This window comes from Vanellus vanellus (genome assembly GCF_965231255.1).
Source record: "Vanellus vanellus genome assembly, chromosome: Z".
Taxonomy (NCBI): Eukaryota; Metazoa; Chordata; class Aves; order Charadriiformes; family Charadriidae; genus Vanellus; species Vanellus vanellus.
In genome coordinates this window covers 7,014,299-7,041,153 of record NC_138908.1, presented here as the reverse complement: position 1 = coordinate 7,041,153, position 26,855 = coordinate 7,014,299, and the positions used below count along the sequence as shown (strand labels likewise).

General features: G+C 38.9%; 1 protein-coding gene across 1 annotated transcript in view; it reads left to right on the top strand.

The window, feature by feature from the left end:
* Nucleotides 1–26,855, top strand: part of XRCC4 (X-ray repair cross complementing 4) — a gene marked incomplete at its 5' end in the record, with an annotated part of 170,681 nt that overhangs the window by 99,391 nt on the left and 44,435 nt on the right. Inside the window, one exon of the mRNA XM_082497939.1 lies at nucleotides 8,616–8,760. Within this exon, the coding sequence (XP_082354065.1) occupies nucleotides 8,616–8,760 (145 nt within the window). The remainder of the gene's footprint in view (nucleotides 1–8,615; nucleotides 8,761–26,855) is intronic.

Genomic DNA, 26,855 nt, shown 5'->3' with positions numbered 1-26,855 from the left:
ATAACTAACTGACAGGGAATTTATAGAGCTGCAGTCTCAACTGCCTTTAGGCCCCAGGGGATTACGGTACAGTAAACCCAAATTTATACAAAGAATTAAATATAAAGTAGAACAGAACAAAGGGAATGGAGAATCGTTCTTACTGTTTTCCTAAAATTAAAATAGTGACATATTCCTGTTACTTTCACTGAAGCGTATGTGTGAACCGTAAATACCGATGCTTAATTTTGGATCTCTGATTGATCTAAATGGATCTATTTCTTATGAAAAATGCTTGACTAGGGCCAGAATGTGTATATACAGGATAACTTTAGCATAGGTGGAAGTGGTGTTTCCTAAATTGCCTGTCAAGAATGACTTAATCCTACTTCGCAGGAATTGCCTACATCAGTGAGACACATTAATTTCCATACCCATTCATTTAGGAGACTCTCTGCTGAGAATGTCAAAGAGATGCTAATTATTATCAGCTATGGTGATCCCTTAGGAATTAGGCTGAGATTGAGAAACGCCGTAATTACTGAAGTTACACTATAGACAAGGATTGAAGTGATGAGTTCTGCTCCCTTTTTTTTTTTTTTTTTGTTCTTTTGTGGCTTGGGGAGCAGCTGTCACAGGCGGTCCTGGTACTCTGCAGGTGATCGTTTTGTGACCACTTTGTCCTCTTTCAGTCTAGTTTATCTGCTACCGGTGCCGTGCAAGGGCAGAAGCGGGAGAGGCAGTAACTGTGTGCACAGCCTGGTTGTTTCGCAAAGAAACCACCCTAGAGAAAGTGGCACGATCCTTGAGCAAAGGCCTGATTTTAAGTTAAATCGTCTGCTTCGTTGAAGAGTGACAGCAGAGCTTGGTAGTTCAGCTGAGTAACTCTATGGAGCAACACATGCTGCCTGGACTTAAGCAAAATTCCACCAGGAAATTCTGTTCTGTTAACAGGAGGTCTCTGAGAGGAATTTAGGGGACCTATGATAGCATGAGCATGTGAAAATCTGAACAAATTTTCATCAGTCCTTACTACTCTGACAAAAAAATAAGGAATCAGGTAAATTTTCATTGAGAACAGAAATTAAAATTGACAGACTTTTGTGCTACTGTTGATAAAATCCTCAGCATAGGAGATGATTTTAAATAAAGGCCGGTCCTTTTCTTGAGGATAAATGCCTATATCCTTTATAAATCTTTCCTGTTCCATTCCAATCGAAAAATAACATGCATTTTTTTTTATAACTGCAAATTCTTTATTGTGAGCAACGCTGCTAAATACGTTTTATTTGGTGGTACATGCCAGAAACGTGAATGTTCCTTGAATCCGTTTGACACTGATGATTGGTTTTAAAATGATCATGTTGTGTCTTGATAATTCAATGACATAAATCTAATAACGGTACCGTGTTCAACTATGTTTTCCTTTGCAGTGTTTCCTTTTCTGGAGTGACTGGTATACCTAGGATCAATCCTGTGCGTTATAAGCAGTGGGACTAATGTCATGGGGTGTATGGCTGTAGGACTATGTTTGCAAAGGACACATCCCATTCTAATGTAACTTAGCATGCTGAGGGATACAAACACTGAGAGAGAACAAAATATTTTATCAAGGGAAACAAATGATCAGTATTTAAGATAACAAAAAGCGTGTGATACACTTGAGGCTAGTTACCAATAGGGTAGAAATATAAGCAAATGAGAACACTGATGTGGTCTTTCAACTATAAATAGCAAGGTCCAGGTTCTGCTTTCACCCACGTTGCATTCAAAGTCATCAATACAAAAGTCAGCAATTTGCAAAATACTATTTGAGTACGTGGTTTTAATCTGGATCTACACGGGACAGTTTAACTGAGGAATGAATTTAATAGAAGTGTTCAAGTTTGGGATTCCTTTGTTATATCTTAAATCTATGCTTAAGAAGGTGAACAGAAGTGAAGTTATGTCTGTGACTGTGTTTCCTATATGCAAAATCTCATGAGCTACTACTGTTCTTCTTGCTCGGAGTACACTTTTCAGGAATTTGGACAGAGAGAGTATGTGTTCTGTCTGTGTGAAACTAGGTCATTGTAGGGAAACATGTCAGCATGGGTTTATGGAAGGCAGGTCCTGCCAGACGAACCTGATCTCCTTCTATGACAAGATAACCAGAATATTGGAGGAGGGAAAGGCTGTTGGTATTGTATACCTGGACTTTCAAAAAGCATTCGATACTGTCCCCCATACAATTTTCGTGGAAGTACTGGCTTCGCACGGCCTGGATGAGCATACGATCCGCTGGATCAAGCACTGGCTGACTGGAAGGTCCCAAAGAGTGGTGCTCAATGGATTTAAATCCAGCTGGCGGCCGGTCACAAGTGGTGTGCCTCAGGGCTCAGTGTTGGGACCATTTCTGTTCAACGTCTTTATTGGTGATCTCGATAAGGACGTAGGGTGTATCATCAGCCAGTTTGCAGATGACACCAAGTTAAGCAGGAGTGTTGATTCCCAGGAGGATAGGGAAGCTCTACAGAGAGACTTAGATAGATTGGATCATTGGGCCAACATCCATGGTATGAGTTTCAACAAGGGCAAGTGCCAGGTCCTGCACTTGGGCCACAATAACCCCGTGCAGCGCTACAGGCTTGGGGAGGTGTGGCTGGAAAGCTGCCTGGCAGAAAGAGACCTGGGGGTTCTAATTGACAAGCGGCTGAATATGAGCCGGCAGTGTGCCCAGGTGGCCAAGAAAGCCAACGGCATCCTGGCTTGGATTAGAAATAGCGTGGCCAGCAGAAGTAGGGAGGGGATTGTGCCCCTGTACTCAGCACTGGTGAGGCCACACCTCGAGTATTGTGTCCAGTTTTGGGCACCTCAATACAAGAGAGATATGGAGGTGCTGGAGCGAGTGCAGAGGAGGGCAACGAAGCTGGTGAAGGGCCTAGCAGACAAATCATATGAAGAGGGGTTGAAGGAGCTGTGACTGTTTAGTTTGAGGAGGAGGAGGCTGAGGGGAGACCTCATCACTCTCTACAACTATTTGAAAGGACACTGTAGAGAGGTTGGTGCTGGTCTCTTCTCACAGGTAATTAATGACAGAACAAGAGGAATGGCTTCAAGCTCCAACAGGGTAGGTTTAGACTGAACATTAGGAAAGAATTTTTCACAGAAAGAGTGGTCGGGCATTGGAATAGACTGCCCAGGGAGGTGGTTGAGTCACCATCCCTGGATGTGTTTAAGAGACGTTTAGATGCGGTGTTGGGGGATCTGGTGTAGGGGAGAACTTTGTAGAGTAGGGTAGATGGTTGGACTGGATGATCCCAAGGGTCTCTTCCAACCTAGACAATTCTATGATTCTATGATTCTATGAAACAGAGCGCTCAAATTTGGAATGCTTCTCCTCATTCTTTGCTTGCCTTGCTCCCTGTATATTTTTTATGGCAAAGCTAAGCTTTTAGTACTGGTTTTAGTCCTTTATTGAGAATAGGGCTTGTACTGAGAGGAGCCAGATTCTGTTTTGTCAGTGAGTACAGCACTGTCATTACTAATTAGACAAGTCAGAGCTGTAGAATTTTCCTTACAAATCATGATATACAGAGAATGAAGGTGGGTAGCAATTTTTTTTCAGACTGAAAAGTGAATATTATAGATCAGAAGGTATTTCTTTTTAAGTAATTGACCTCTGTATATCAAAATAAAGTAATGCAAAAGTCTATTTTAAAATATAACTGGACTGCCTGTCTTTAACCAAGTTACAGAAGCTAATTTTAAAATTCCTGCAGTTTTCAGGGATCGTGGTGCTGTGTTAGTACACTGAACGAAGCCAGGATCTGACCTTGATGCTGGCAGCTGAGTGAAGCTGTCTGCCCCCTTTCATTGCTAGCACATTCCTCGCAGTGACTTTGCTCTCTAGCAGCTCGACCCGGCGGTTGCCCCGGCAGAGTCTGGCTGGCCAGAGACTGCTCCCAGCAGAGAGCTTGGAAGAGGCAGTGCTGTTCTGCGTGGTGATGCAAGGTGTGGTGTACCAAATGTCTTGAGAATGGGTCCTGGCATTTTTCTGTATTTGAGTAAAGGCATCTTCTGTTTCCAGCCCCCCAGTGTATTGATTTAATTTCATCCTGACTCTTTCAAACCAGTGAAAGCTATTTTTAGTTTTCAGTTTATATTATTATAGATGTCATCTACCTTGACTTTAGCAAGGCTTTTGACACTGTCTCCCATGACATCCTCATTAGGAAGCTGAGGAAGTATGGGCTAGATGAGGTGACAGTGAGGTGGATTGAGAGTTGGCTGCGGGACAGAACTCAGAGGGTTGTGATCAGCGGCACAGAGTCTAGTTGGAGGCCTGTAACCAGTGGGGTCCCCCAGGGGTCAATACTAGGTCCCATTTTGTTCAATATATTCATTAATGACCTGGATGAGGGGACAGAGTGCATCCTCAGCAAGTTCGCTGATGATACCAAACTGGGAGGGGTGGCTGACACCCCAGAGGGCCGTGCTGCCATCCAGCGTGACCTGGACAGACTGGAGAGCTGGGCAGAGAAGAACCTAATGAGGTTCAACAAAAGCAAGTGCAAGGTCCTGCACCTGGGGAGGAAGAATGCTAGGCACCAGTACAGGTTAGGGACGGACCTGCTGGGAAGTAGCTCGGAGGAGAAGGATCTGGGGGTCGTGGTAGACAGTAAATTATGCATGGCCCAGCAATGTGCCCTTGTCGCGAAAAAGGTCAATGGAATCCTGGGCTGCATAGGTAAGAGTGTGGCCAGTAGGTTGAAGGAGGTCATTCTCCCCCTCTACTCTGCACTGGTGAGGCCACAACTGGAATACTGTGTCCAGTTTTGGGCTCCCCAGTTCAAGAGGGACAGGGATCTGCTGGAGCGAGTCCAGCGAAGGGCTTGGAGCATCTGCCTTATGAGGAAAGGCTGAGAGAGCTGGGACTCTTTAGCCTGGAGAAGAGAAGGCTGAGGGGAGACCTTATTATGGCATACAAGTATCCAAAGGGTGGGTTGAAGGAGGATGGAGCCAGGCTCTTTTCATTGGTTCCCAGTGACAGGACGAGGGGCAATGGGCACAAGTTAGAATACAGGAAGTTCCGTTCAAATACACGGAAACACTTCTTTACGGTGAGGGTGACAGAGCACTGGCACAGGCTGCCCAGGGAGGTTGTGGAGTCCCCTTCTCTGGAGATTTTCAAGACCCGCCTGGATGCAGTCCTGAGTAATGTGCTCTGGGCAATCCTGCTTTGGCAGGGGAGTTGGGCTAGATGATCTCTAGAGGTCCCTTCCAACTCTGATGATTCTGTGATTCTGTGATTCTGTGATTTTCTAGAATATCCTTTCTTATTTGAAAACTCCCTCTGTGCACCAAATAACATTGCTCTTCAAAACAAACAACAAAAAAGTACATCAGGAGTTTTTACTTAAAGCATTTAATATTCTTAGTGCAAATATTCTTTTAGTACCTGAACTACGATTCCCTTTCTTGCTCTCTTATCAATCTTGTTTCTTGCAGTTATTCACCTGCAGAAGGTATGTTATCTTTTGGGACCATTTCCTTTTCTTGATCAACATTTGTTGTTTTGGGTGGTTTAATTAACTGCCTTTCATAAAGCAATACTCTTGTCTCTAATTAAATTGGTACTGTTCTTCTCAAAGGTACAACAAACATTCATATTCTATTGCATAATATCAAAGTAAGAAATTTAATTTCATGAGAAGTCAAGGAACTTTCCTTCCTCAAAATGGTGATGAAATTTAGACAGAAAAGGTTTCAGAATGAAAAACTAGGTTTATGATCAAGACAGTCTCTCATTTTTCCAAATGATTTTGTGTCCAGCAATGAATAATGTTTTGCTGAAGCTTTCTTTGGCTTTTAGTCAAATACTATAAATGAATTCATTAATGGGAATTATTTTTGGGCAGCAGTAGTGGGTGCGTGTTTAAAGTCTTATGGTGAGGCATGATACTTTGAGCTTCAAGTCTATGCCATCTTTTCATTAGCAGTTCGACCATAAAAGGTACTTTGGCTTAAAAGAAACAAACAAAGAAAACAAAAAAACCCAAGCCTATAGCAATCAACCAGTCTGCCGGTCTACTACTATTCATAAGATTGCATTCTAGGCTGTCTGAATAAGAAGGCTTCTTCTTGGCATTATTAAAAGAAACGTTCTCACAATAGAAATTGTGAACTTCATTGCAGAGGTTTAGTTGAATCACTCAGGTCAAAATTTTTTATTCTGCTTGGTTTTAATAGGTCATAAGAGCAAAATTTTTTTTCATGGGAAAGATTAGATTGAAATGCTTAGCAAAAAAAATGAAACCTTTTCCCAGCCTGAAGTTAGCACAAATGCAATATGTTGCCAAGAGGAACATTTCTCTTCCATTTTTCTCACTCAAGTACCAGTGGCACTGTTGTAGAAGACAAACAGGATTTGTGTCTAAACAGTAAACCATGCTGAGCTTGAGGGCCATGAGCACCATTGGATATTACACAAGTCAAAAGCACAGAGACATTATTTATTTAACATCAGCATTATGTAGGTTTTGTATATGTAGCTAACCTCTGGATCTACTTTTTTGGCAAAAGCAGGGAGCGTGGGACGAGAACAGCAACAAGGAAGGATAAGAGCTATGATAGTAAAACTATTCAAGTTAGTTTGGGTCTTGACAATAAACTATTTTATGTGTGTTAATTAAGAAGGACTTTAGGAAGTGATGTTCGAATATATAAAATAGTATTTGTGTAAATGTTAGACTAACCTGAACGTGCTGCCAGAAAATAGTAGTTAACAATCACGAACATATTTTCAACTGTTAGCACTGGAAAAGTATGCATAGCTAGTTAAAGTTTAGTGTGGAGAATTCGACTGTAGTTTAACCCTTTTCAGCATTTATTATAGGCAAGGTATCTTGTCTGTACTGGACTTTGAAACTTGCTAATGAGCTCATGCCTTGGAAACACGTCAGCTCATACCTGTTGTCACCCTACAAAGATCTGTAGATCCGTGATATAGTGTAGTGCATGCGGGTAAAAGCTAAGAGGTTGTGATGTTTAAGCATGTGCTTCATTATAAGCAGTGGTTGCACTGGCTCTAGGGACCCTCTGTTTATGTGTTTATTTTAGCAGTGTTCTTGGTCAGAAACACATCTTTTTGAGAAACTGTGAAAATGTTACTTGCGCGTTGCATGTTTTCTTCCTGTTTCATTTTCAGTAGACGAGTATAACAACTGTGAAAGGAATGAAGAAATAGGAGCCATTATTTACCTTCTGTGAAAACCTTCACTATTCAATCTCAAATTATGGTGTCTTTCATCCACGTGAAGATTAAACCTTCCTAAAACACACAGAAAGTAATAGTCAGGGAAGTTACCATAATAGCATCAGCCTCAGTCACCACATTCTTATTTAATATATTTCAGTTGAAATGTGTTCTGTTCTGGATATCATTATCTTGGAAATTCAAAGTAATTAAAGATTTTATTTCTAAAGCAGGCATACCAAGTAAAAGCATGCTACAGAATGTTGATAGCTGGAATAAAAATGTCTACATATCTTCTGAGTGCATTAACAGCAAGGGAAGGGAGGGATTTAACTTAAGGAAATATCCAGTTGTCTTGACATTTGAGCTTTAAGCAGATAACTGTCAAAGCAGAGACAAAGCAAAGTGTAGATAATGCATCTTTTATGAATTTACATGGTAAGTGTGAACCAGGTGTGAAATCGTAGTTTATGCAGTGATGATGGAAATTAAAATTATAGGCAAACGAACCTGGACAGAGCTTACTTTACTTACCTTCAGCAGAGGAGTCAGTGGAAACCCAGACGGGTTATCCAGTTTTGGGTTGCGAGGTGTTAGGAATCCTCCCTGTTTTCCTTCAGACTGCAGCTATGCTTTGTCACTTAGAGAGGTTTAGTCTGAACCAGGGACACCTCTTCCAGGGGTAGAGCAGTAAGCTGGTGTCACCACTTTTTACGCATGGGTGTGCTCCAGATAGATGATTTCTTGCCTCACTGAACAGACATCGGGCTGTCCATCAGTCTTTCTGCCTGTGGTCTTCAGGGAGTCTCCAGCAGAACCCATAAGGATTTACTGCCTGGAGGTCCATGGCAGCTGAATGACTAGTTCATTACAAAGTACAGCAATAAGCTTCTCTCAAGGGTTTATCCTAATGAATATTGAAAATTATTTAATTCTTTTTTGTTCTGGGCGGGTATTTCTGTCCATACTGCAAACCAAGAGCTGGAACAGAGTCATGCAGAACACTCAAGCTCCTTTCCCTGTGCACGTGCACATCTTTCTCAATTATTCTGTGGGTGACAAAGACTAACTTCAGGTAGGTGAAAATGGGCTACCCCTCTAGTTGTTGTAGAGTCTACAAGGAGGAATGAGGAGACCGTCCGTGTGTTTCTGGTTTGTAACTGCCCATCTTTCTCTCCACTGACTACAAAGACATGTCGAGGGAAGCTTATTTTTCTAGTTTTAATTTGGTCTTCTTGAATTTCCCTTTATGTCATCTCACTGTTTTGACACCAACTGCTGTCAAATCTGAGCCCATATTAACAGCATAGAGATTTAATCATAATAAACAAAAAATAGTTTAAGAATGTCTTGTAATACTTCAAGTTCTTTTCAGCTTTGGTCTTTTTCCTTTTGGCAGTATCTGAACAAAGGGATTCCCTTCTGTGTAGCCCAGATGTCATTGATACCGCTCCAAGAAGAAAGCGAAGACAAAGGACGGCAATGCCTGCTGGGACAGGAGCTAAGATGGCTGCTTATGAGACAGACCTGCCAGCGGAGGAAAAGTAAGCAGTTTTCAAATGTATTGAAATGTTTTTCTGTCTACAGATGTCAGAGGGTTTGTGGTTTGGGTTTGTGTTCTTGTGCAGTTTCGTATTTCAGACCAAGTACCATTGTGTTGCATTCTGTATAGTCATTTACAGTACTTTTACCCAACTTCGAATAGATGTGAATGATTATATTGTCAGGCCCAATAACTTATTGATTCTAATACACCTCTAAAGGGACAATTGTAAAATTATTTTCTATAATTGACTTGGATAACTTTAGGCAAATAGGTTGAAGCCTACTGGAACGATGTTCTATGTGATACCGTATAAACCTGCAGGCAAAGACTAAGAGGGACGGCTTCAGCTAAGTTGTGTCACAGAAAGTCTTAGCATTATGAGTGTCTTTCTTCATGGTGAGGGTGGTGAAACACAGCAACAGGTTGCCCAGAGAGGTTGTGGAGTCTCCATCTCTGGAAATACTCAAAAACTGACTGATCGTTGCCCTGGACAACCTGCTGTGGCTGAGGAGGGAGGCTGGGCTAGGCAATCTACAGGGGTCGCTTCCAACCTCTCCATCCTGTGATTCTGTCTTTGTAATTTCAGTGGAAATTAATTCGCAATGCCATTTTTAATAGAACAGAATAGATTTCTTTTGAAAGTAAGATCAATAGGGAGAAAAAAGAATTCACTTGTAAATACAAAGGGTCAGAATTTGTAACACAGTGAAAGTTTTTTTCTTCTTACGTCACTCTCGAACTTTGGAAATATTTTCACATTATCTGGCAGGTGCTTAGTTATGCATAGAATTACTTTGGAGCTGCAATATAATTGGTGGTATTTTCTTCAAAAACTGATCTTTTTTTAAGATCTATGGTAAGTTAGATTGGAAAATTCTTATTTTCCATTTTTATCTGTAATACCCAATGGATAATAAACTGGTTAAAGAGACACGGACACAAGTAGAGTACGAAGACATTTCCCACGATTAGCAAAGATTTCTGTTTAAATCAGCAAGAGAATTATCTTATTTTGAAATATAAGGTTGTGGCTTGATGCCAGCTGGGAATGTTTAAACTTACAATCCTGTTTTAATAGCAACAAAAAAAAAAAAAATTTTTTTTAGAAAGTTCTAGAAAAATGTTGAACTCTGCTCATCTGTTTTCTTTTAGAGTCTAGTATATGAACAATGCCCTTTCCCCATTGTATTTAGTCGGTTTGATTTTGAGAGTCTGGCTGTGTTTGCCTGAAATACAGTTTCACTCTTTTTAGTATTGATTGTGGAAGGAAAAACTACGGAGGCAAATGATTGCAAAGGAGAATAGAGAGGCCTTGGGCTGAGTAATCCTCAGTGTGTGAATAACTGAGTCCCGTGTGCCTGGGAAGGACTAAGAGGATATTGATATTCTTGTTTTTAGAAAAAACAGAGCAACATTATGGGTTTGGTACTGTGCTAAGCATTCTAATAAGCTTACGGAATCAAGTCAGAGCTGAATCTGAAGAGTGGCACTTCTTCTTGGCTATAACATAATTAGTCATATGTTAAGGCTCACCAAATGGAACATCCATTCCCTCAGTCTCTGTCCCCATTTTTCTTTTTGCATTAAGTATATGTGAATTGTATTGCAAACAACAGCTTTGCACTATAGGTCACAGCATTGCTCGGCGTGTGACCTGCCTTCCCGTACCGTGAGGTGCATTTGACAATTAAAGATCCGTGTTTCTCTCTGATCACGTGGTGACTTCAGAAATCAAATGTGATATTGCTTGATACTGGAATATGTTTTTTAATCCTTTCTTTAGTTAAAAATACAGTGGCAGTGCTAATTCTTTGGTTAGATAAAAAGGTATTAGATCTCCCCATTTACCTGGAACATTACAAAAGCCAAATTATAATAATTTCCATTTTGCTGATTATTTTTTTCAGTGTCCCTGCGTAGTTCTTGGGCTTTGAACTTCATTTTCAGTCTTTTTCCAGCTGCTAATCAAGCTTTCAGTCAATTTTCTTGGTTAATGAGTTTCACTTCTCGTCAGCCTGTCAAAAGTAGGCAGATGTAGAGGTAGTATCGTAATCCAGTTCACAAATATAGATGTTTCTTTTTATGAGGCCTCTTCAGTAATTTGTACTGACGGAAGGCTAGATCCTACACGGTGTGAAAGGCTTTATCTTAAGCTGATGGTACATTGGGGTCCTGCCCAAAATGTTTTCCAGTATTGTGTCACTTAGCAAAAGATTACTAATCCAAGCAAACCTCCCCAGCCTGCTGGGGCAGTGGGGAGGAAGTTAACCTCTGAATTCCTTCACCTTTGGAAGTGCTCCATCACAAATATGGAAGATGTTACAGCCCTTGAAAGCATGTCATGCTTTTCTGTTAGGCAGGAGGATCAAATGACAGATTGTGATCACATTTGCAAGTGCACAAATGAATCCTTATTTCTGAGCTCTCCTGCACAGACCTGCAGAAGGATTTGGTTCTTTATTCGTAATGTCAATACTGTAACGTGCTATCACATAAAACCGTACTCCACCGTTCTTGCTTTAACAAACTAAATCTTATTTGGAATTATTTTCCATTTGCAAGTTTTGCTGACAACATCAGTGCTTGTTTCATGTTTGCCAGGCAATGAAAGGGCAGTTACAAACCAAACATCAAGAGCATAATGCTGTCTTTATATTGTTGCATTGCAAGTTGGTTGATATAAGATCCTAAATCAGAAGAAAAAATACCTCTTTACTGAAGGAGAGCATCCAAGTTTTTCTTTTCTTTTTGGCTTTCAGATTCATTTTCTTTAAGTACAGCGTTTTAAAACACAGTCGTTGTTATCACATAATAGAAATTATATCTTAACTTTTATATATTTCTCCTAAGATTTTAAAGTATGGTGAGAAGGTACCATTTATGCTTAAAGTTATGAGTATCTAAAGTAAATACTGAGTCATGACAAATGAAAGGCTTCTATTTCCACAAATATTTTAGATTTATGGATATTGAGGCTAGTTATGTAGCAATTCCCTAGTTCTTTGGAATGAAAATATATTCTTAGACATGACCAAGAATACTGAGAAGAATGCAAATAAAAATCTGTTTAACATAGGAATTAGAGCAAAAGTAGTACAGCCTTTCTCATGCTTTGTGTGTGGGTGCGATGGCTGGAAGAGGAGTTGAATTGTATTTATCTATATAGACATCTAGTATTACAGTGACAATTTATTCAATGACAAAATCAACATTTTTAATGAAACTTGGAAATGTGCTTTGGATAATATTAAGCTTAGTGAAAGTAGTATAGACGTGAGATCAGCAAAGAACTGAACTAGGATTTGTGGAACAAGGTTTGCCAAATGAACTGTTTAATTATTTGCTGTGATAAAGATGTTCTTTAGGATGAAGTAGAAATTCAGAATAATTAGTTGGTCATTGAACTGCCGAAATTCAGGTTTATCCAGCTCTCTAGCAGGTTGTTTTTCAAATCTGAGCTATCCAATGAAAGGAAACGCTTCTTTAGGCATACAGATGTTACTGATAACAGTTAAGCTATGGCTTGCAATTTACACATTTTTAAAATGTGACAAAGGATGTTTTTTACAGTTCAAAACATAGATTGAGTCAGGAAGTAAAATAAAATTATTCTGATTCCAGTAAACTGTGATGGTATTGGTGAAGCTTTAACTGTAACTTAATATCTGGCAATTTCCTAAGGTGCAAAGCAGAGATAATATGTAAGTCAAGTTAAGATGCAAATTCTACTTTTCACAATTTGCATTTCATACTCAGAGGGGAAAAATTAATAAGAGAAATCCCAGTCCACAGTTAGAAATAGTGCTTATTGATGCGTTACCCACATCTCCCAGGGAACTGCATATGAATAACACTATTAGCTATGTAGAATATGCATTCAATATAGAGGCTTAAGTGTATGGCCTGTCAGCCTGAATACTGTAAATAATTGGATGTTTCTATAATGATTTCACGTTAAAAGTATTGGAACCTATTTGCGGAGAAGGTAGTACCTGCTGAAGATGACAAATTTTTTTTATATAATTTTATAAATTATGCGTATTCATTGAATAGAGAATACTTCGTGTAACTTGTAGAATCCATAGCCACAGCATACAGTGGAACCCAACCAGTTCTGGAGTGTCTATAACTAAAAAAAAGTAAATCAGGAAAAAGCTTCCTTTTCTAGTGCAGCTTACAACTATGACACTGTTTCCACAAGTAAAAATCTTTCTTTCTGCTTTGGTTCATCAAAATTGTTTTTATTTAAAGAGGTAAGAAAAACAAAAACTTCTTTTATATCTGTCTGCTATTTCTTACTAATAAGGGATCTATTTTTATGGTCCTCATTCACTCTATTTTTGTGGTCCTCATTCACACATGGGTTTCTTAGCAGAAAGGCTTTACTGGATAGGGCTCAGAATTCTGTTAAGTTATTCCGTGTCTTTCAAAATGTAATCCATTTTGGCTACTGTATCATGTTTATAATTTCTTCACTATTAAGTGTGTACACAGTGCTGAGGATATGTACAATTACAAAAGTGGTTTGGGGGAAAGCATCTTAAATACAGGGAAAACCTTATTATGGATGCAAATATGCTGGATTCTCTTGAGGATAAGAGTAGAGACAGCCATAAAATGTTATTACAGAGAAAATGGTTCATGATTCTGAGATGCAAGTGTTAAGAAATACTTTTCGTTCAGTTGACTAACAGGTAAAAGGAATTATTTGCTTGCCTTTTCTATAACGAAATACATGTTTACACCAGGCACTGTGACTCTGACTTATTAGTTATTCTACATATCAAAAATTTCAGTTTCATATGTATAAGTCTAGTTTTGTACATTTGATGTAGCTGTTACTTTTTTTTTTTTTAATTAAATTGAAATTTGACTTAGTCTAGCCTGATACTTCTTGCTTGATTGATAAAACTGAGTGGGTGACTGTCAGAATCTGGCCGACATTTAAACTGAAGGAAAGAGCTGCTTTCCCTTAATGTCAGTATGTTTGGTTTTGCTGAAATATGGAGATGCAGTCATAGCCCCACTGAATTTGATAGGAATTTTGCCGCCGGTCATTTAAGTCTGTCTTTTTTATGTATGAATGCTGCTTTTTCAGAGAGCTCAAAGTGTTCAACGTATATCTAGGAGTCCTCAGAAACATCTGTATGAAGTAAAAAAGCATATTCAGGTTGCGGACTGGGTATTTGGAAGTGCCAGGAGTTGCCGGGGGATGTTTTGTGCCACCTGCATTGCCATCACCTGCTCCATCAGAAGAGGCCAAAGAGAGAATGACATTTTTACTTTAAATACAGTTCTTATGGTCCTCACGCTCAGTGTTTGTTCTCGACTTAAGAGTCTGACTAAAGGTACTCACGTGTGTAATTGTGAGTAGAATCAGCTGCATAGTTTTTGCTTGTTAATGATAAATGCAGGTTTTTTTTATTTTTGTACTCTCATCTATTTCTGTACCTTCAAAAGGCTTTTACAGTCTTCATAAGTATATATCATTTATTTGCAAAGAAAGCTCTTAGCATTATATTCCAATACGGTAATAAGCTGGACTTGTCTTTCTTTTGATAACCTTCTACCCCTTTCAAAGCTCTCGGAGCCTGTGGTGTGCCAGGAATCCCCTGGGGATCATCTCTCTGCATTTGTTTAATTTATTGCTTGCGGTTCACATTTTTGAAGTCCTAATGCAAGGTTTATTTAAAATGTGGTTTGCCACCACCAGTGATTCAGGTAGCAAAAAAAATAGATTTGTCCTGGAATTTGGCATTCTCAGAGGATTACACACAGACGTCGGTATTACTGTCTCACACAACAAGTAATTCTTTCTCGTAAAGGTTTAACCACGTAAAGTTTGGATTCCACTGAAAATGATACCATAACCATCCATGGTTCAAGGGGGGCATAAAGTTTACACCACAATTATCCCCTTTTAAAAATGTATATATTTGAGAGTTCATGCTGATGTGTCGCTTTTTCATTCGTTATTTATTTAATACAATCAGAGAGAACTTGCAGAGCTTTGCATGGTGCGACAAAGCGCTATGATCTCTGGTATACCAGTGAGTCCACGTCGTATCTGTGTACCGGAGTGCTAAGCTCATTCCTGCCATGATGAATCTGTGGAACGCAATGTTTAGAAAGTTTTTGATAATTAACTCATTCAGGCTGGAACATAAACAGGTTAGGAACTGTGTTAGAAGGGGACAGTCAGGTTCATTTGAGAATCTAATGTAAGAATAATTTTCTTTTTAAATAGCTGAATTAAGTGCTTTTTGTGTTTCTTTCACGCTCAGCATTTGCTTACACTTCGGGTGGTTTCTTTCTTTCTCTTTTTGCCATGAGATCGGCAGCAGCAGTCAGTCACTGGTCGTACCAGACAGACTGTTTTGACTCAGCTGTGCAAATATTAAAAGTTGTACTGCAACTTTGCGTGGCCTGATGGGAGCTCTGATAAGCGACACGCATCTTCTGAATAGTCACCTGTGAGTGGTCAAAGTTGCGTAAGGTTGGAGTAGAAAGGAGAGTTGTGTTCCATACTTGTGTTACGTGACTTTTGGCTGTAAGAAAATGGTATGTCATCAGAGGAAAAAAGCATATAAGCCTTTGATCATAGCAATATTTGATGAAAAAAAAGTCACAAAAAACCCGAGACTAATTCCATATTCAACTGGAATGAATAAGGCAGAAATAAACACAACATAGTAGAGTTGCCTTTCTCTTGGTGGCACCCTGGCTGTCTATGCAGCGAGTGTCTTTGTTTTAGCTGCGCAGTAGATAATTGGGCTTCCACCTTTCATGTAGGAAGGGATGATTTATTTCCACGGAAAGTGCAGGGAATTGTTATCTGCAATCACCATTTCTCCTGACTCCCCAGGGAAAGATGAAAATATGATGGCTGAAAGCCCGGGGCAGGGAAAAATGAATATTATCTGCTGACCTCCGAGGCTGCAATTTCTCCCGAGCAAAGTCACTCAGCTCTCTAGTTTGTAGCAGATCTCGCCAATTTTTGTCACGAGTAATAGCCTAATAATTGACTGCTGATGGAGAAGTTATTACTCCGTAAGACTGACAGGACTGTACCCTGTGTTTTCTCAGGGCATGTTCTTCGGAGCAGGATTTTATTGCTGTGACAAATCTGGTGAGAGATATGTCTCAAATGATTAATCTAAAAAGTATTTCAGTTTCACTGGTAGCTGTGAAATTATAAGAGGATAGCCTAAAAAATTGAAGCAATATCTTCTTCCATTATCTTTCTGGTAAATTTGGGGTGTTTTCTTCCCTTGCCTTTCTAACAATGTTTTTCTATTGGAATGATGTTTGAACTAAATTTTATATTTTAAGCCCCTCTTAGGTAGGTTGTGGGTCGATATAGTTTAATTTGTCGCACTATGGATTAGTTTTGTTAAGTACTGTCATCCTGGATGGGTATTGTAATGTGGGAGGCAAAATAATTGCTCCGCAGGAGTAAATTACAGTAAGGAAGAAAGATTGTGTGTGGTTGAGCTAACCGGCAGTGCTGGAATATTTGTTGGTTTTTGATGTAAACCAGGCTAAAATATTTTCAGTCTTTTAGGGGGAAGGGTAGGAAGTAAGAAAAGGAGATTGCATTGAAAACAACAAAGGCGGCAATATTTAAAATTCTTTGAACGTCCTTGTGATTAGTGTACGGCAGCAAATGGGCACTCTCTTTGTGCACACCTCTGTAAAGGGCTCTTGATGATGGTGTCAATTAAACCTCCATTTCCTAAAACAGCTCTTCAGGCAGAATTATTTTCACACTGCTTTTAATAGGAAGAAGCAGGTAACGTAGATGCCTAAGATTTGATTATACGTGTTGGCAGGAGATTAGGACTGGACTGATGGAAAGCCTAAATAACCACGCTTGCCAGCTCAGTCCTGATGTCAAAGATAGACAGCATGGAAGAGAATGAGGTGAAAGCTTTGCTGTTTTAATGAGATAAAGCTGCCTCAAATATCTGTTTTCATTGTTCATTAGACTGATCATGAAGTGTGTCTTCTTTACTGGATTAAATTAGAGTATTCCACATAGCACAACTGTCTGTGAAGACCAGTAATCCCTTAACTCATTATGGATCCCAGGGAAAATTTTGGAGAAAATCCCATACACAAAAATACACTAAAACTCAGGTTTTGGGAAATGATTTCACAAATGCTTGCAAATAGCCCTACTTCATTGAGATGATGCTTAGCTTCTGCTTAGTTCAGTGCACTTTTCAAAAGTCAGATTCACTGCATGAAGCCATTAATCTTTTTTTTTTATTATTTGTATTTGTACTTTTTCTGGACTTTACTTTTTACCAATGAATCATTCTTTCTTCCTCCCTCCCCCCCCCCCCCCCCCCCCCAAAAAAAATGTTCCACCGCAGCAAGTAAGGGCTAAAAAGCTGCCATTTAGAATTAGCAACAACTTCCAATTTCTAAATGCTAAAATAAGTTATTAGTTCTCTGTATAAAAAACACAGAAATAAATCAGTGGAACTTACTTTTCCAATAGTGACTTTGCTTCTCAAACAGTGAAGGTTGTGTCTAGATTGTTGTTTTTTTTTTCACCTGCTTAATTTCACTGATTACTGTTGATTGTGAAGACCTACATCCAGCCGGTAAGAAAGGCGACCAGCTAGACCTCCTGTATATAAGGTATAACACAGAATACATTCAGTAACATTTTCTGTGGCTTTCTCTCTGTCTCATTTTGTCTTTTATGGCAGGTTCATTAGCTTTACTGTTTCACAGTTGGCGAAGATGCTGATGAAACCTAATAAGATACAGATATCAGGACATTTTCTGTTCCAGAATGCTAGTCTAGTGCAAAACCATAGGAAAACCAAAAGGGAAAGGACTCCACGTAAACAGACTTGTGCTGAGTTTTGTTTTAATCCTGTACCGTCTGCCTCACAGAACAGGTTGTTCTTTCAAAATAACTGGGAGAGGGAGCGAGAAAAGTTCTAGAGAGGAGTACAGAAAAGGGTGAGATGACACTGGGAACATTAGTGAGCAGCCAGGTGAGAGGGAGCATGGTGAAAGGCACTCATTTGTGCATCTGTTTTCCTATTAATCACATATATATGTTTCCCCAAAGCAGTACATTAAGCACCTTAAGTCCATGACAATGGATTTTCAATAATAGTTAGAGCACCCCCAAATCTAGTCTGTCTGGATAAATATTCATTAATTTATACACTGTGACTAATACATATGGCATGAGCAAATGCACTTTCATGGTCGGTTGAGAGGACTCATCTGTTTCTGTCAACTTGTATCAGGATTCAGCGTGACATTAATCAGTATCCTTTTAGATGAGTTCTGCCATCTGTGGGAGGGTATATGGCGCATTCTTATGCATCAGTCTAAAAACTTGTAGAATAAATGAAAGAGTTGGACAAATTTCACATTATGTCTTTCTTAAAACAATTTAACTACCCTTTCAATCTCCTTGAATGTAAATAAAAACAAGAGCTTATTAGAAGCTGCAGGAAGTACAGAATTAGATTAATACAATACTGCTGGAAGACTTCCTTGATTACTTAATAGCACTTAAAAAAATCCCTTACGTTATTGAGCTGTCAAACCAATTTTCATGTAGCTACTGCATCATTCAAGCTTGTAAATACGAACAGTAATTTGAAAATTAATTACATGCTTGTGTTTTCTTCAGATTGTTAGCTGTATAGCAACTATTATAAGCGGGCTTGGTCTAAAACCAAAGGAAAATGGTCAGTATTCAAAAATGATCAGCAAAAGAGTCAATGTTGTAATACATGTTAAATAGCAGAAGTGAGATAAAATAAAAGGGTCTTTTCAAAATTATCTCAATGAATCAAAAGACATCAAGTAATAAGGAGAATTCAAATCTGATGATAGTCCAGCCATTGACAACAATATTTCATCATGTATGTTTAGAATGACCACAGTAATAATGACTAAAACTGTGGAAAAGAGCCAAATGTGCATATAAACACTACTGTTTGATGACAGTAAGTTTTACTCTAGGTTTCGTTCCAGAAATAGAAGAGATTTCTAATACTTCTTTAAAAGCTTATAATTATTCAAGAGTATAGAAACAAATATTTTGTATACCACTCCTTCCCGTTTTGTAGATATCATAAGGAGAATTTGACATCGTAAAGACCTGTTTGTTAAATTAAAAAATGGCACCTCTAGCCTTGTCTTTCTCTAGAAAAGACAGAGTAAAGAAAGGATTTAACTTAAGAAAATAATTTGTGAGAAGGTTGTTGAAAAAGGTGGTAATTGTAGAAAAAGGCTGAAAGAAATTGGGGTTAAGTTTTACAGCATCTGTTTCACAGAGAGTGCTTCACTGGATTTAGCAAAAGTTTGGAAAACAGATTGATCTTTTGTTCCATATTGAGAAGTTAACCACGTACTACTTAAAATTATCAGGTTCTGAATTATTATTTGGCCACAGGAAGAAAACTGTTATCAACACTTAATTCACATTGCGATCTGCCCCGCTGCACTCCCCAGATTCCTAACCAACACTTTAGAATATTTTCACAGGGGTTATTTTTTGCTCAGAGAGGAATATGGTACGTTATTCATCACTTCAATGTTCTGGTGCAACTCCCTAAACCTTGAAGTTGCACAAGTGTAAAGCTGAAGTAAAGTGATGATAAATCATGTCATTTAGTTTCTAGTGGTGATGTGAACCATCCAGACTATTACTACTTTTTTCTCTCTGGAGTTGCTGCCTATTAAACTACCTGAACAAAATTCTACTTTTACTAAAGGATCCTGAAAAATATATTTTTGTAAGGAAACTCCTCAAGCCTTTAGGCTACAATATACCACTAAATAATAAAACATTTCTACAAATAGTATACCTACTGGATTTGCTGTTGATCACAAATACAGAATTATTTTTCCGCTCAGGTGCTGTATCACTGTCAAGCTGTGCTGAAACATCAGCTTAAGAGGGAATCCCTCAGTATGTAAATACTCCCCTTTAGTTATATATCTATGTAGCTACAGCATTGCCTGAAGATGTTCAATGAGAACAAAAATCAGATTATACTCGGTTGTGTTGACAAAATCCAAAGCAATAGAATCTGAACAGCTATTTCAGCTAAAGTGAAAACAGATTTGAAAACACAAACAGAAGATCTCCAAATAAAAATAAAATATCATCAGGATATGATGAGTTCCCGGTTGACTCTTTAAAGGATTCAAAAGGCCTTGTAAGCTCCAGGTTCAAAGTTTTAAAAAGAGCCAAAAGCACCCACTTTTTGTCAGTGTTGCTCAGAGTGATCCCAGAGCTCGTGCAAGCAAAAGTGCCAAACCAGTATCCCCCAACCACTGACAATGGTGTGGGAGAGAAGCAAGTGAAAGAACAGGAGCAGAGGGCAGCAAAACAGTCTTTCTACAGTATACATCAAGTTTGTGCAACTTACGGTCAGGGTACGTGTTGTAATTCCCGAAGCTGGGAGCAGCAGTGATTGGTTGGGCCAACAAGACGCCGAGGAGCAATGTCCTCTTTGCCCCTTTGTAAGCAGGTGGTGGCTAACGAGTCTCAACACAGATAATACTTGCTGGTCTGGCTGCCCATGGGTTCAGGCGTACCACCACCAGCCAAACAAACAGCATGACCGCAGCTCTTGTAGTATTCCTACAGTCGCACCACATCGGCTTCGTCCAGTCGGCACCTTTGGTTGGGTGGTAGGTGAGACCATGCTAGTGGGGAGGTAATGGACATGGCTGTTTTGCAACAGGAGGGTGAGGAAATAAGAAACATGTATGTATATAGACGTAGAAACGTAGAAAAATTATGTCAAGGCACAGAAATAAATGGGGGCGGGATCGTTAAGAGCTGGAGGAGTCGTAGTGACATGGGGTTTAGTGTTAGAGGGATATAGTGTTGCCCAACTGAGTATTTATTCACTCTTTCGTGTAAGACCTCTCAGTCTTCTCTTTGTCTTCCTACTTTCTCCTATCCAGCTTAACACTTGAGCAGCATATAACGATGGCCTTCTGCATGCCTGATATGCATCTACACCTTTTCTGCTCTAAATAATACCAAATCAACCATCACATCTTAGGACAGAAGTATGAATGTTTGTTAGACTTGGTGCAGAATGTTGCCAGAGACCACAATCCTAAGTTCGCAGTGTCTCTAATGAAACGATTTGCAAGGTTGAGATGTTTCTGATGCTGTTACCAGGCTAGACTTACAAAAACATCAATGTTTCATGTTACCCTGAGACAGTGTTAGCCAGACACTCCTCTTTTCCACGGTTTCTTGCAAACCGCTCCCAGTTCTGCACTGACTCCTGTGTCCTGATGCCTTCTCCTTTTGCCAAGCTAAAAAGATTCAACTTATTTCTTCATTGGTTCTAGCCTTTCTGGTGCTGAAGTCCCTTTGCAAAACCAGCTTATATGTAGATAAGTTGTATTGAATACGATGATAAGTGTTATTGGCCTGTATAGCTTCTGATGTTAGCATTTGACTGATCAGAATTTTTACAGCTAAGATAAAGACGACTGCAAAAGGACCTGCCTTTTTAGAGCATTGAAAGTGTTTTTCAAATGCCTTGAAAGTTCACTCAACTTTCAAATCAGTGGAAAACCTCCTTTAAGAACAAATTTGAGCCACACTGAGTGGTTGAGAAGAGTTTTCCAAACACCATTGGAACTTCATGATATATCAACTGAAAGATATATTTCTATGCAATGGAGGAATATGCGAGTGAAAGAAAATGCTGATTTGAGGGACTTTTGTATTAGTAAAGTTCAGTATCAATTTTTATAGATGGTAAAGAGGTTTGAATGTTGTTGACCAGGTAAGTTTGCATATTCTATGCAAGCCTTTCGAATGACTTGACTCTTCCTGAATCTGAGCTTCATATTTTAGCTTCACATCTTCACTTTTTTACTAGACATTCCTGTCTTGAGTAATATTTAAGCGTAGTATTTAGTTTTAAAGCATTCATCTGGTATTTATTTAATGCTGTTGCCTTAGCATTAAAAAGTTAAGTCTTAGTTAGGACTTCCAAATCATTAGCATTAAAATTTCTGTCACACCTAAAATTGCTGGCCTTAGCAGGGCACAGACATTCCAAATGAAATTGAGTTCTCTGCTTTTAAGTATATTCCTTGGCTGAGTCATGTTGACAAGTGCTTTTCATCTTGAAAACTTTCCAGTTGTTAGACTTAGTCAATTTGACATGGAATTCAGAAAATTAACTGAAGTGGAGCCTAACACTGTCTGCATAAAGGTGCACCTGTGTGTAGGTTAACTTGCCATCACCTGACATCTCCAAATATTATTCTTCTATTGTGTGTTCTTACAAAAGTATGTTGTCTCCTGTAACACAGTCTCTATTGTCTACTGGAGCAAAATGTGACTGCCGTAATGTATGTGAAGAAACAAGGAAGAAAAGAGAAGTCAGATTGGTTTTCTGAGCAGTTTCACCTAAACATTTAGATGTACAAGATGGAAACACAAATATAAGATCCACAGTTGCAAGTTTGGTTGTTTTTTTTTTTATTGAGACAGCTCATAATCGTGTCAGTAGCATCTTGGGATAGGTTTTAGAATCCAGCCTGCTCCATTTATGGTGTCTAATTCAGGAAATTACCTCCCCTCAATTTTAGGTCTGGCCCAAGGTAAGTTAGGTCCTGTCTGACAGACATATCAGCCTAAATTTCTCACAAGGTTAATTGACAAAAGTAGGTACCTTGGAAGAACTGTGAAGAATAATCTGATTCGTCTAGCTTAGATTCAGCACAGTCTCCATTACCTGCCACTTAGTCCCTCAGGGAACTCCAGGAAACCAATAGGAAAAGTTAGGTTCTTCCATCTGAATATTTGAAAGCTGCTGGATTTGGACCATCTCCTGGAAAACGGGTGCAGTTCAGTCTCTCAGGCTGCATAGAGTCTAGCATCCTGAGTCTCATTGGGCACGTACTCTCATCTAGACTTTGGAAAAAAAAGGGGCACTATGTGGTGTGATGTAAAGCTTAAAATTAATTTAACTTGACTTCATCTAAGTTTTTGAGCTTCTCTAGAAGATTCTGTTGATAGTCCTGGAGCTTGCCTGCTAATTCTAGATTATAGCAGAGCTCAGTGCAAGGGTACTGCAGGACAAGTGTAGGTAACGCTAAGTTCCCAAGGAACTTTTCCCAAGGCTATCTAGGGAGATGTTTAATCATTTCAAATGCTTGTAAAGTCAGGAATTCCTAGAAACTATGTACACCAAATAGCAATTTTAGTTGTTGAGTGGGGTCTTGGTAGACCAAGCTCATTCAGAAATTTCAAAAATTTGGTAAATTATTTTGGTTCAAATGTACTGAATCATGTTGGTAATGTGAAATCACATTTGAAATAAAAACTTCTGAATGAATATCCCAGATGTTTTATAAGCTTTGATGATGAGACCTATAGTTTTAGAAGCCAGATACTCTTCATACTTAGACTATGTAGCACAGAAGAAATTAAATAAGATCAGCAGAGTGACAGGACATAATCAGTGTCCTCAGTCTTTAATAAGTTCTTACAGACGTTATTAACATGTCAGCTCTTCAGTAGTGTTATTATGGATCTATTGACAGAGAAGAATTTGCAAGTCTTAGAGAAGAAGGTGGGTTGTTGGTTTTTGTGTTTTGGTTTCATTTGTTGTTTTTTTTTTTTTTCAAAAGAACATTTTACACGATGCAAAATTAATTTTTAGTGAGCCAGCGAAGGAATCTGTGCTGCAGGACAGGATATTACTGGGACATAATTGACAAATTAAAGTTTTATTATAAATATGTGAGCAAGACATCTCCCTAGACTTCTGTCTTTTTCTTCTCAGAAACAGGAAAATTTAAATTCTCCCTGCTTCATTCTTCTTTGTTATTTTATATTATTTTCAATATGGTGCTACTTTTATTTTCTCACTCTTCTTCATGTTTCAGCAAAATGAATTCTCCTGCCAGTAACCAAGCTGTCAAATAAATTATAATAAAATTTATATTAACTTGAAAGGGAACTAAAGGAGTAATCCACATTAAAGTATGCAATAGAAATTCCATATTCAATCTGTATGTGAAGCTTACATGAGAACTCATAGATAATACCAACTCTGAAGCTACTGTTTTTATTAAAACACTTCTTGATTTCAGAAGAATTTTGCTCTAGATTTTAGTGTACACAAGTTAAATGAAATGGTGCAGTGCTTCAGCACCAGGCAAGTATTCAAGAAAAAATATAGTACGTTGACAATGTATACCTGTTAAATTGGATAAATAGGACAACCTCCTAGGTAAATGATGACTGACAGATCATAAACCCCTCTAGTGTTTAATTATAAATGAACTGACTTCACAAGGATGGCACAGATGTGTGACAAAGGCTTAGGCAGCAGGCTTCAATTTTACTAAAAAGGACTTCTGAAGAAGACATAATTAGGCGTAAGCAGTGCATGGATATAGATAGGGGACAGAAAAATTCTTGGTCTGCTTAGAGACTGCATTAAGCGAACTGCGAGGAGGCTAGAGGCAGTTTCCTGACAGTTTCCTCATCCTTTCCCAAAGCTCAAGTTGTATCTCATTGCTGGCTGGACCTGACCAGTTCTCTAGGCCCACCAGCTCCTGTCATACCTTCCGCATTAGAGAGATGGCTGTCAATGTTCTACTGCACTAGACTTTGCCTATTGCGAGGTTTCCAAAGTCACAAGTTATGACAAAAATTTGAAGAGTATCCATATTGTACAACTTCTTTTCTTCTGATGCTGCAAAGACAGTAGAAAACCTAGTCCAGCCTCCTCCTCCTAGGAAAATTCCTTCTTGCTCCTGCCTATTTCAGGCAGGTGGCTATCCTATACAAACTATAGACTGTCCAATGGAGTACTTTGGTATCTCTTAACTGCAGGCAGGTTGCTGAGATTTCTCTGGTGGAAGGAGACAAATGGATGAGGTGTCAGCTGAGCTATGGATTATCCATCTTCCTGCTTACCAGATCAACTCGTGATCAGATGATTTAAGGAGGTAGTGGCAACTGTAGGGAAATAATCCAGTTCCCAATGGGGAAGCATTTTCTGTGGGGAACACATAACTCAGATGTAGAATACGTAGTTGTCCTGTGCTTGAGAAGCTGCCTTAGAGTGTATAATTTTCATTGCATCTCTTTACTCTCATACCTAGACTCCAAAGCTAGATATATGTCACTCCTCCTATACTTTCCGTGCATTAGACACCATACTTAACCAAAACTGGTTATAGCGGGGCAGACATTTTCCTTGCTTATGACTTTACAGATCTGATTAAGGATAGAGTACCTCTTCTTCCGCTGTGAATAGGTGATCCCTTGTAGGCAAAAGAGCACCTGGAGCCTTTATGAATCCATGGAACAAGATACCTCCTCATCCTCCGGAGGAGCGTACAGCACTGTGTTAATTGCCTCACAAGTCAGTGCCTGGTAGGATCATTCATCTCATCTGATCAGTCAGGCATTTATCTCACCATGGTACATTGGTCCATACACCTGTTTGAGTAGCTTCCTGAGATTGCTAGTCTCAAACCTTGTTCAGAACAAATAAGTGTGTTCCGGGCATTTCAGGCATAATCTGTTGTTTGTTGTCATTGGCCAGCAACTGATGATTAGCCAAATCAGTTTGTATTTTACTAACAAAAGATTCAGTCTTAAATAAAATGTATTTTGCCTGCATTAAAAAATCAGGGAAAAATACTTCGTGAACTGAAAAAGCAGGTATTTGCTAGGAAAAAATGTCTGCTAGAGTTGTTTTGAATTACGAGTTAAATTTATTTTTAAACTGTGAACCCCATTACTGGAATATTTATGCATTTTCTTTTTGGCTCGTAACCTATTAATTAACAGTAGACACTTTGAAATAGACACTTTTTCTTGCTTTTCTATTTTAGTGTTTCTTATCTCTTCTTCCTCATACCTCTAGCCGGCTGAGTACACCCACTGCTTTTCCCTGAAGCTAGTACAAGAATTTAAATTTCAAATTACCAGCACACGTGGATTGCTGTTCAAACAAGGCATCCAAATGTTCTCAAACACCTTTATGAGTTATGTGTTCTGAGGGCATTAGATCAATGAAATCTATCACGTGTTTTTATTTATAGTCTCTTTCCTATCAATAGTGTTGTCTTTTACATGATCTCCAAAGCCCAGTCTGACAATTGCTATAGTGTTTCAGGTATTTTATATACTTACCTCTGAAATACAAAGAACAGAGTAATAAATATTGCATGCACGACATGTGGTCCCTAGACTTACTAATCAACACAAAAGGTTAACTCTTTGCAGTTTATGATTCTTTCTTTACATTCAGAAAACAAATATTTTCTGTTTGAATGCACTAGAGATATCTTGGACTGATTTTATTGTACCGTGCATTCTAGTAAACCACAGAACTATTCATGATATTAAATGCTGCAAAACTGTTATACAGATGATATGGTGCCTTGGTAGCCCTATCTAGAAAGTGACTGAAGATTTCTTATGCATCCTTTTGCTGTTCTAGTAATGAAAAAATTAGGTGCAGCTCATTGTCTGAAAAAAATACATACTTAACAGACCACTAAGCATCAGAGAATGAGCCTATAGAAAGGGGATCACTTGGATTAGGGAAAAAAATTCTTTCTCGCAAACACATGATCAATATAGTGTGATGAAATGGATGAGTGAGGACAGATACTTATCAAGTCTGAAATAAATATTTTTTCTTTGATGTATGGTCTCAGCCTCCTAACCTAGTCTCATCAATTGTAAAAATCGTTTGGAGGTGGACCCGCTTTTAGCCTTTGAATGGTTTGTTTATACACACATCAGTCAGGTGCATACAGAGCTACTGCAGTGGGCTTTCTGCCTGGAGTGCTTTCATGGGGCCTCTGGTTTCCTCTTTTTTTAATCACACTGGGTCGTTGTATGTATGCCTTTCTGAGATTTTTAATCAGAAGGGAGGGGAGCGTAAAAATATTCTGGAGGACTGAGGTCTCTGTTATGTCAGAATGCAGGTCTTACGTTGGGCAATGCCAGAACTGCATGGAGCTGGGGTAAACTACTAGATTTTGGCTTTTGCGGATTGAAATTTAAATTTCTTATTATACATTTCACAGGAA